We start from the raw sequence: 11,489 nt of genomic DNA, 5'->3' as shown, positions 1-11,489 counted from the left end.
ACAACATGGACAACCGCGGCTTAAGCAAAGCCTATACATGTACCATTTTTATTTAGTTTTAAATTTAGTTTAAATTTAGTGGGCGCAGCTTATGCACCCAATAATCTGGAAATTGCAGTAGTGATGAGGGCTTCCAGTGCTGAGTAGCACCCCCTTACAGCAGCACTGCCCTGCTGATTATTCCTCCTGTATCTGAACACACCGAGCAGAAAACAGCAGAGCTACTCAGAAATGTACCAGCGTGTTCAAAGCTAGCTTCAAACACATCTGGAGTGATGTGTACAAAGTGTTTCATCCGTCGGTCATGGTTCTTTGTTCACGCTCCAGATTTACAGACGCGATGCTGCCTTCTGGGCTGGTGAAAAAGCCAGAACATCTGGGCCGTTCCAGACTAAGAGAAATTTTGGAAACGATGCATTCCTGACTTGATGCAGAAGCTCATCACCCCTATATTTAAACATGTTTACATTTCAAAAATTTTATTTTTTCCAAAAGGTAAGCTGTTTCCGGTCGTCATAGATGACCTATTTTTGTCTAGGACAACAGATCTCTCCTCGAGGTTGTCTGGTGCACAACCAAGTGAAACAAACACGGATTAAAGTTCTCCATAACTGCGACAGATTTCTGTAATTAAAAAAAAATAAAAATTTACATCATAAAAACAAGACAAGATACAGAACAGGACTTCAGAAATATATAAAAACATACAATATAACAGTAAAGGGCAATAGCTGTAATAATAATTTAAAACAATGGCAAGTTAAGATCTGAAACCCAGGCACTGTTAAGATATCCTTTGTTTTTTAAAAATGTGCAAAAAGCACTTAAAGTAACAAGTTCTGACAGTTTTAATTCAGATTGCAAGGCATTCCAAGCTGAAGGGGCAGAAAAGCGAAACGTTTTCTTGCCCTTTTCCGTTTGCACACGAGGAACATAAAGATGCAAACAGTCCTTAGAGCGTAAAGCATAACTACCGTCCATTCTTCCAATAAAAGTACATAAATAATGCGAAAGCAGGCCAGTAAGAGACTTGTACACCAAAGTCATCCAATGTGCAAATCGCCTGTTACACAGGGAAGACATGCTGGTTTTAAGATAAAGATCACCGTGATGAGTAAGATCGTTACAACCAGTAAGAAATCTGAATGTTCACTGGATTTAAGGGCTGTTTGAAGCACATGGCATCACCACAGTCAAGTACTGGCAAAAAAAGTGAAAGGGGAAGAAAAACAACAAAAAACATGTTTGTTGTGATCTTTTTTTCAATCCATCCAATCTAATGATGATACTGGGATTAAACTCAAGCTGCTTTTAACAAATAAACAGAACCAGAGCCACAGTTTGACCCAGTCCCAGCAGGTCGTGCTCTGATACAGGCACAGTGTTCCCAACTCGGAGACAGACTGCAGGTGAGAGCACCCATCAGTGTTTCCTGGTCTACTTTCCTTGGAGGACATCCTAACTGAAGGTGATGCCATGTAATAAATTATTAAACATCTACGTATCAGACGTACACGTTGACACGTGACCAGTTGACTTCAGCCGGGGGAGATACCAGAACTGATACACCATCACTCCACCCCAACCTCCCCGGGACTTTTGCATCTAAAATCTATGCGTTTGGAGCGTCGCCATCATCGTACAGATGTGCAACTTGCACAGGTGACTAAACTTCCTCAAAGGAGACGGCGCCACCATGTCCTCATGTCCACCACTGATTTGTGTAAACCTCATTCTGTAACAATATTTTCCAACTTTTATTCATTTCTCATGAGACGCCGACTCATTTGCTTCACAACACGCCACACTGGAGTCAACGTCTTATTTGATGGACGCTTGGATGGAAGTGGGTAAACGTGAAGAGCCTCGTAATTACCTGGCTAGCCAACGACAGGATGAACGCCCAGTCTTCCTGCCACTGCTCCTCTCTGAGGGAAAAATGTAAACCGAAGCTCTGCGAGTACCAGGACTCCCACTCCTTCCAGCGTGTGTAAAACCTAAAAACACAAATGTATCACAAACAAGCTCCTAATTGCACAGCAAACTTTAGGTTAAAATCTTTTAGTGAGTAGCCGCGTGCGTCTGACATAACTTGATTAGACACAAGAATCTGCACAAAGAGCACAGCGCTTCAAAGTTTCTCAGACTTATCAAACATTTGTATTGAACTGTGCGACGAGATTAAGTAAATATTCTGAGGAAAGGAGGAAGAGTCGCACCAAGTCTACAAGTCAAATGATCCCAAACGCTCCACCTACTGCATGCTTATAGAAAATACTGTTAGGATCAGGTCTGTGAATGGGTGGGGGTGTAACCGTTATTTATGAAGACCGTAACGATCCCGAAGTGAAAAACGATCCAAATCACATGCCGTTTATTGTTAATGTTCTGTTGAAGAAATGTGACGCAGCTGAACAGTTTAAGGTGTGCACACAGAGATGATGGTTACGGCTGTACGATCAAATGGGTTGTGTGGATCTCATTTATGGAGTCAAAAACAAACGAACAGTGTAATAAAAATAAAAAAAACAAACAAGTAGTTTAGACATATTTCGTTTCAGGAGCATGGTCTTCCCGCCTGAGATTACTTAGGTTGAATTTTTTTCAATATTTGTAAATTTTTTTTAAGAAAGTATCATTATTTGGAATTTTATTAATCCACTTTTAAGCAAATGAATTAAAGCACAAGTGAATAAAAATACTTTTATATAGAAAATATAATTGCTAAATTGATCAAATACAACACAGGACAGCCTAAGAGACAACTACAGCTGGCTTTTAGTTCACCCCACCCCCACAAACAATACTTACACTTTTAATCTAAACAGCAGTTGCACAAAATCTTGTTTTAATACGAAAAAAGCTCAAAGGAATTAAAGAAACTTTTTTTTAAACTTGTGTACTTTAGATCTAAACTGGGTCAAATGTCTTTGGGTACAACATATGTCGGGTATAGTTATGGACAAATACTTCTGGATAACAGAAAATTATTCTCAGTATGAAACGGTGAAAACATTTGTAGGATTGTGCGTCTCACCAGTGGGAGCAGTCGTGTAGGCTGTCGTGGAGGGTTTTGCGGAGGACAGAGTCCTTGTCGTAGATTCCCCAGGTGGCCTGCAGAACCGAGTCCAGCAGGCAGTCTCCGGCTGTGCGGTTCCACAAGGCGTAGAGACGACTGTCCAGGCGTGTCCCCAGCTCCAGGGACCAGTTGATAACGGGAGATTCCTCTTCTAGCTCTACGGACAAAAATGGCAAAATTAAAAAAAAGGTAAAAATACAAAATAAGTCATCAAAATCAGGCTTCACAGATTTAAACAACACATTGGAGGTGATATCCTGATGCATGCTCAATAATCCAGAGGACCTGACTTAACATTGTTGGATTTTTTTACCTGGATTATCGAGCATGAACCAGGATATTTTGAACCACTTTGGCCACGACTGCCTCAAACGTGTCAACGGGGGAGAGGGCGGACTCCAGAAACCATCAGAGCACCAAACTAGTTGACCCACTATGTAAGGCGCTATTTATAAGACCGAGTTTGTTGTGGCTCCTCGGACTGATGAAGTCTTTTGGATGACAAATGAAACGTTTCCAGAAAAATAAACCGTCCAGAGGACCCGACTTAACTTTGCTGGACATCGAAGGAGAGTTTCTTAAAAGGAAGAGACAATTTTCAGGTTTAAAGTTTATAATTCCCCCGTCTCTAGCTCCAAAGATTACTTTACAAAAGGAAAAAAAAAAATGTAGAAATGGAAAACGTGCTAAAATATGATGAAAATGCTGTTTGTTCCAAATATTTTCTGTGCAAAACAAAATAAACCTCCCCTCCCACGTGGCCTAGTTTTCAGATTAAATAGGCCAAAGGATCCCTTTTATAACTTCAGCACAGGACACACACACACACTCCAACATTCTCACACACACACACACACACACACACACACTCCAACATTCACACACACACACACACACACTCCAACACTCACACACACACACACAGCTCCACTGGTTCAATGTGTAGGAGGGAAGCTATTGAGCTTGATTAACCCAATTAGAGAAAGAGGTGAAGATGAAGCAGGAGGTGTCGAGCTGGTTGAAAACAGAACACAAGAGAAAAACGTTATTTCCTCCAAATAAAATACCCAGAACAAAACCAACACGTGGGAAAAGATTTTCCTGAAAATCTACGTAGAAAATATAAAAGCACCTTTCTGCACGTCTCGATCCAGCATGTCGTCAAACAGCTTCTCTTGGACAGCAGGTGGCAAATCCTCAATATCTGCAAGGACACGTGGGAAAGATTTACTTTTATGAGCATTAATGAGTCACTGAAGCAAGATGAGAGCGACATAAACTCCACGCTAACGACTCCACAGAGAGACACGTTCTCTGCGGTTCCATTCAGCCTGTGACATTTTGTCAATAGCGCGCTGTAAACACGAGCTCTGTACAGCGTGTGGCGTGTCTGTGGGTATTGAACTGGACGCACATGAAGCCAAAACACTGGTGGCTATTCTCCGATTCAGCGGTGGACGGCATTGGCTTTCCCCGAGGGCAAGAGCAACCGAACCGTGCAGCCGACTTCAGGACAGACGTGGTCTGCAGACCGAGCGCTGCACACGCAAACATTCAAATCAAACAGTGGAGCTGCATAATCTCTCGTCCCAGCAACTGAACCAGAATACAGGCAGATCTTTAAGGCGGGTTGTTTCAGTCATGCCAAGAGGGTGAGGCAGGTTGTTTACGAATAAGGAGAACTGTTCTGCCGGTGCAAACCAATCAAGACAAATTCATGTGGAGGAACTTCTAAACTAGGTTAGACGTTTTTAGGGCTCAAATAATTCCTCAAATTATTTGAGTACCTCGATTACTAAAAATCCTCGAAGCTTTGTTAAACTATTCAGAGCGCTGTGGTCCAGTCAGAAAGTTTTTGTGTTGCACAACGCTACTGCTTCCACTAGCGCTTCCGCTAACGCCTGGCGTATGTGCCAAGTTTGTAGCTATGGAGGGAAACGGAGAATGCTTAGAAGAAGAGCCCCGAAAACAACAAACACTGGAAAAGTTTGGGAACAATTTAGGCTAAACAGAAAAGACGAGACAGCGCAATGCATCCACTGCAAAGCAGAATTGGAGTAACCACAACAGCACGTCCTCGATGTTGCAACGTCTGAAGAGAAAACACCCGCTGTAGCACTGAACTCATCCACAGCTGCCAACAGGTATCATTTATGTTCTCTTTAAAAATATGTTAACATATTGTGTGACAATCTGCCATGTTAATGATATAAAACGAGGCATATTTTTACTAACTTTACATCTACCGACTAATCATAGTGGCTACCAGGCAGTTGTCTGTAAGTTGTGCAAGAAAGAAAGAAAGAAACAAACAAATATGCAGAACTTAATGCGTTTGTCAACGATAAAAGCCCAGCAACAGACTGACGGCATGAGCTGAAACTAGGCCTGTCACGATAACAAATTATGCTGGGCAATTAATTGTCTCAGAAATTATTGCGATAAACGATAAATTTGTTTGAAATTTAACAATAATTAATTGTCAAATTTTAGAAGAAATGTTTGTTTGGAATGTAGTACCTTTTTGGACCACCTGATGGCAGTATACGACTGTTTGAGCAGCATCTCTCTAAATAAAATGGGAGGGAGAGCCCTTGACGTGACATGGGCTGCCATGGTGACATGACTGACGCTCGGCGATTTGAGCTCTTTAGCATAGCATTTCACACAAAGCTTTTAATAAAATATCAGTAAACAAGTTCTCGCCTTCTTTTTGCAGAGAAAATACTTTTTACATGAAGGCACAGGTTTCAACTGTGAATTTTAGAGCTTCGACAAGACGGAGGTTTATTCCCGAGGTCGGCCTGTTAGCTTGGCTCGTAGCTTAGCTGCTTTTAACGATCCAAAAACGCAATTTTGGATGGTTAAAACAGATTTTAAAGAGAAAAGAGAAAGGGAGAGGTCAGTGAAGATCACCGGAGTTGAGCCTTTTGTCATCCAGTGTCTTCAGTAGAAAGAGAGAGACACGAAGACACAAAGCCGATAAATGAAAATGAGGTAGATAATTTTAATTTATCGTGAAATTAATTGATTGTTTATCGCGACAGGCCTAGCTGAAACACATCTATGTATTGCTGTACTTCCATCCTGATTTAAATGAGATATTAAGGGTGAATATTTCAAGTGTACATGTATTTACATGAGTTAGTAGGATTTTTTTTCCTTGCTACTGCTGTTTATGACTTGAAAACTGGGATTAATCTGCAAAATTGCAAATTTATTACTACTGGCATATTTGTTTATAGCTAAGAAATCAAGACTAAATAATAATACAGTTTGCAGAGCTCTATGTACAAACTCAAACATTTTAAATTATCTTACTTACTCAGTTTCTAACGGTTTTCCAATCTATAAAAAATATTTTACAGCATTTAGATTGTTCTGTGATGGTTAAAAATAATTCAATTTCAGCAATAAAATATTTTAAAAAGAGGAATTAAATGGGTTGTTTACTTAAATGTTCTTTTTCATGTATTTGTATTATTCATAAAATGAGTAATTACTGCAGAACCTGACAAATCCTGTTTTCGATTAATCGAACAATCGGCTAATCGATTGCTAAAATTATCGTTGACAACAGCCCTAAACATTTTAAAGGAAGGCCAACAATGTAATCATTATGCCACATCATAAATACCTGCAGGCAGAGTGAAAGTGACCAAATCTGTGAGGAAGTAACAAGCAAAGTCTCCTTTGCGTTGATGTAGTGACGCTGCAATCTCCCTGCGGATCTGCTCCGTCAGCTCAGGACAGACCATGGAGGGGATACACTTTGCTGCCTGCTGGTTCACCTTAATATAAAAAATAAATAAATAAAATAAAAAACATTGATTACATGCAACTTACCAGAATAATGTTGGTCTAAACTCCAATCTATTCATTACAGCATGTTTTAATAACTTCTGTCACTCCTCTGAAGTCGCCTACAGTTATTCACCAATAATGCAATTTAACTCTTATTACAGTGGCTGCAACGAGAGCTTCTAAAATATAGAAAACGTGTTTTTCCTCGTTACATAGTACAATCCTGCTCAATAAGAGTCGTCCGTTTGACTTTTACACAGAAGATAGTTTCAAGAGGGCGGAGCAGCAGCTCATCAAACTTACAGCATCTGACACCATTTTTATCAGCCACTTCCATCAAAAACAAACGAACCAAGGAATTTAGGAAAGTATAAAAATAATGAGTTTGAGACAAATCATTTTCCCCCAAAACTTGCAGAGTTAAATAATAAAATAATAATATAATTGCAGCAAGTGAACATTTCCATGTGATCTACTTTTGATGCACAAATGAAAGTTTGTTTTGCAAGTTCGTTGCCAACAACTGGGTAAAACCAAGAAGTGAGTCGATGTAATTAGGGCTAGGCTAATTAGCTTATTAATCCAGAGGAGCATTACAGAAGCCATTTGTAAACCACAGTGTTTGTTCGGCACTGATAATATACGCTCAATAGAACAGCAGCAAATTAATTTCAATGACTTAGTGGAGGACTTCCTCAGAGGAAGACGGCAACACAGGAGTAGATGATTATCTTTTTTTTTATGAATAAATAAATAACAGATTTTGTGTTTAAGGTCACTACTACACAACAATTGTCACCACGTCAGAGTGAAACTTTATGACAGCAGAGGGAAACCTGAAGCAGGACATTCAACTACAATGACTACTCTTGTCCTTATTCTTTGTGAATAATCTTTTTGACTCTAAAGTCCTGTTTAGATCTTGCATCGACATCGTCTTGGGTGATCAGAGTCAGAGATTTGTCATTCGCACCACATGTGGTACATAAAGGTGGAGCGATACCATGTACACAGGGTCCCAGTTACATCCAACAATAAAATGTAAAAAACAGTAACAAGATCTAAGATATAACTAAGAAAAACGTCAACTAAATAATACACTAAGCAAGAGTAGCATAAAAACATTACGTCGAGCAACAGCACGAACATGAGTCCGTGTGAGCAGATGAGCATGAACACATTAACATGAAACAGATCAGCAGCAACATTGAAACAGATCAGCAGCAACATGATGTGATTTTTCACAGTGATTATTCTAGTTAGAGATTCATGAGTCTAACAGCCTCAGGGTAGAAGCTGTTCCTCAGTCTAGTGGTTCTACACTTAAGGCTCCTCAACCTCCTTCCTGAGGGGAGGGGGCAAAAAGTGTGTGTGCTGGATGAGTGGGGTCCTTCATGATGCAGGTGGCCCTCTTCCTGCTTCTGGAGGTGTAGACGTCTGTGATGGTGGGGAGGCTGATTCCAACAGATTTCTGTGCAGCCTTCACCACTCTCTGCAAAGCTTTTCTTTCTGCAGCTGTGCAGCCTCCATGCCACACATTGATGCTCGAGCACAGGATGCTCTCCACTGCACACCTGTAGAAGGAGGTGAGGACTGAGCTTCCCAGACCAGCTCGTCTCAGCCGCCTGAGGAAGTAGAGTCTCTGATGAGCTTTCTTGATCAGGCTGATTGTGTAGTTGCTCCAGCTGAGGTTGTCATGCAGGTGTACACCCAAGACAACTTCCACCACAGATCCTCTTATGTTCAGGGGGGTATAGGTGTGTTTGCTCCTTCTGAAGTCCACGATCATCTCTTTTGTTTTTGTCACATTGATGTGAAGGTTATTCGCTTTGCACCAGCTCTCCAGGTGTTCCACTTCCTGCCTGTAGCTGGACTCATTGTCGTTTATGATGCATCCCACCACCGCTGTATCATCTGCAAACTTTACAATATGACAGCCTGGATGGGTAGCTGCACAATCACACGTGAGCAGAGTAAACAGGAGGGGGCTCAACACACATCCCTGAGGAGAGCCAGTGCTGAAGGTTATGGTGAAGGAGGAGAAGTTGTGGATCCTCACTGTCTGTTTGTTAAAGAGTCTAGGACTCAGTGTGAATGGAGAAACTTAGTCCTAGTGTGAATAGTTTGTCCATCAGGGTTTGGGGGATCATGGTGTTGAAGGCAGACGTGAAGTCCACAAAGAGTCCTTCTGCTACAGGTGGTTGAGAGCAGTGTGATCTAATTACATCCAACGTGCACCTCAAAATGTTTATGCCACTGATGTCGATGATAAACCTTGCATATACAAGGATTGCTGGTGTTTCTGTAAAATTACAACACATTCATACATCTAAACTAATATTTTGACAACACTGCTAAGAGCCATTTGAGTCGCAATTATGCATCGTCGTACACAACTTTCAGAAAGTTTAATTACCTGACAAATGTGCTGAGTAAAATGAAGGTACATGAGATGATTAGTGACTTCACAGAGCTCAGCATCAGAGCAAAAACTGAAGATTTATAACCCATAAAACGGCATTAAAGTGAAGCAGTGAAGTTGTACAGCTTCAATGCAAACTTCACATCAATGCTGCATTTATTTATGAAAGTTTACAGCAGCATAACACCACTCATACTGTCCTGTCACTGACACTGCATATTTTACTTTACAGTGACCACAGCTGGTTCAATCAGCTCTAAAACAATTACAACAAACGATAAACTATAGAGAAACTCACCATGCAGAACAGGAATCCACCCATATTAATAAAATTCTGACAAAATGGACATTTAATTGAAAAAGAGTTCCAATATAAACATGCCATTAAAACATTTAGTTGAAAAAACAACAATATAAGCATCTTCTTTGTATCATTCTCAAGGATGGCTGCATAATTATCTTTAAGCAAGCAGCACAGTGTTTCCCCTAGGTTTATGGCCTTTGGAGGAAGTGGGAGTTGTATAAGGAATACATTTTGTTCTTAATAACGATTTTAATATCTAACAAAGTTAAGTCAGTTCCACTGGACGGATTCTTCCGAATCTTCTTCCAAATAATCTGTCCAGAAAAACTAACTTAACTTTGTTGGATTTTTCTACCTGGATTATGGAGCACGCATCAGGACAACTGTTTTAATAGTTTATAGCTTGTTGTTGTTGTTGTGTTTTACAGCGTGGGCGGCTTTTAACTGCAGTGTTTTCTTCAAGGGAGATGACGCATGTTGTGACTTGGCACTATATAAATAAACTGAACTGAATAGGATTGAATTAAAAAAAAATTATTAAATCTATTTGAATTGTTTATATTGAAACTTTTTTTTAATGCTTGAACCGTTAAGGGCCCAACATACTCCATCCGAAGCAGAACAGTCGACTCGTGGTCATGTGGTTGCGGGACAATCGTTTTCCCACACACCTTCCATAGTTGAGAAGACAGAGCTCCTGGGAAACTCCTCCCGCTGCAGAATACATAATTGCACGGGTTTCTTCCCGCCAGAGTCGCCACTCCGTCCATACATCTGACGTGTAACCACATACCCATCATGAAGAAAGCTTCACACTTTTCAGCAGACAGACTCCTCCATATACAATACCTGCACAATCTCCATCCACGAGTTTTTATTCGTTTGACTAATTTAGTGTGAAGAGTCGTACATCTGAATGTCCGAGTGCATTTCTGCTTTGACAAACACGCTCACAAACTTCTGAGCAGTCACACAATACTTGGAGCATTTGCCGGTGAGAAAAAGTTAGGTCCGGGCCTTGTGTCGAACCGGAGCGAAACTACTCCGAGAAAAAAAAAAAAAAAAAAAAAGACTCAATTTTCATCATGCAACTAAATCACTAAGATTATTTTGCAGCTTTGGATGGAGTATGCAGGGCCCGTAAGGACATTAACATTTAATAGATCAATTTTAGATACAAAAGTCCCAGGAGGTCGGAGCACAGTGCAGGAGGAGAGGTGTTAATGGGGAAAATAAGATATTTGGTGTCCCCCACCACACAGAATTCATCACGTGTGAACATATATGAACATTTATTTTTTAAATGTCATGATCTTTATATCAAGGCAGGCAGTTCCGTTAAGAAGGCGGGCTAAGGTCCTTGTAATTCTAGGAGAAACACTGCAGCAGCTGAAGCTCTTTGAAGCATCCAAGCCATAACTGCTTCTTTTATGAGGTCACTTCAGTACAGTAATGCCCCTTTTCCACCACTCCTACTCAGCCCTGCTCAGATCAGATCTTTACACGGAGGATTTCCACCGCACTTCAGGACTGGTTCTGGAGGTGTGTCCAGAATCCAAAATCCTATTAATGAACTTTAGTTCACCATTAAAAGTGAGAGTTCTGCGACGAGTTAAAACTCAAAGCAGTCTGCTCCTCAGATAAATAATGTTAAATTATTATTTGTAAATATGAAGGTTTCTGTTCAGTGCCCTGAGATGACTTCTGTTGAGACTTGGAGCTATATAATTAAACTGAATTAAATTAAATCTGATGAACCAGATTCTACAAAACACATCTACTAGTATATGTAAAAAAAAATGTATTTATTTTTCATCATTTGATGCATTTGCACTCATTGCATCTACTTTTATTGCTCAATTTAGATGTGTGGTTTTGTT

The 11,489-nt window shown here is 40.4% G+C and overlaps 1 protein-coding gene across 1 annotated transcript in view; it reads right to left on the bottom strand.

The window, feature by feature from the left end:
* Positions 1 to 11,489, bottom strand: part of zranb1a (zinc finger, RAN-binding domain containing 1a) — a 29,946-nt gene that overhangs the window by 7,511 nt on the left and 10,946 nt on the right. The window contains exons 4-7 of the mRNA XM_037691489.1: positions 6,717 to 6,870; positions 4,212 to 4,283; positions 3,038 to 3,236; positions 1,877 to 1,997 (exon numbers count right to left, since the gene is read on the bottom strand). Coding sequence (XP_037547417.1) covers positions 1,877 to 1,997; positions 3,038 to 3,236; positions 4,212 to 4,283; positions 6,717 to 6,870 — 546 coding nt within the window. The remainder of the gene's footprint in view (positions 1 to 1,876; positions 1,998 to 3,037; positions 3,237 to 4,211; positions 4,284 to 6,716; positions 6,871 to 11,489) is intronic.

Source organism: Nematolebias whitei, chromosome 17 (genome assembly GCF_014905685.2).
Source record: "Nematolebias whitei isolate Nwh7 chromosome 17, NemWhi1, whole genome shotgun sequence".
In the NCBI taxonomy this organism is placed as follows: Eukaryota; Metazoa; Chordata; class Actinopteri; order Cyprinodontiformes; family Rivulidae; genus Nematolebias; species Nematolebias whitei.
The sequence above is the reverse complement of the archived record's forward strand: the minus strand, read 5'-3'. Positions and strand labels throughout refer to the sequence as shown.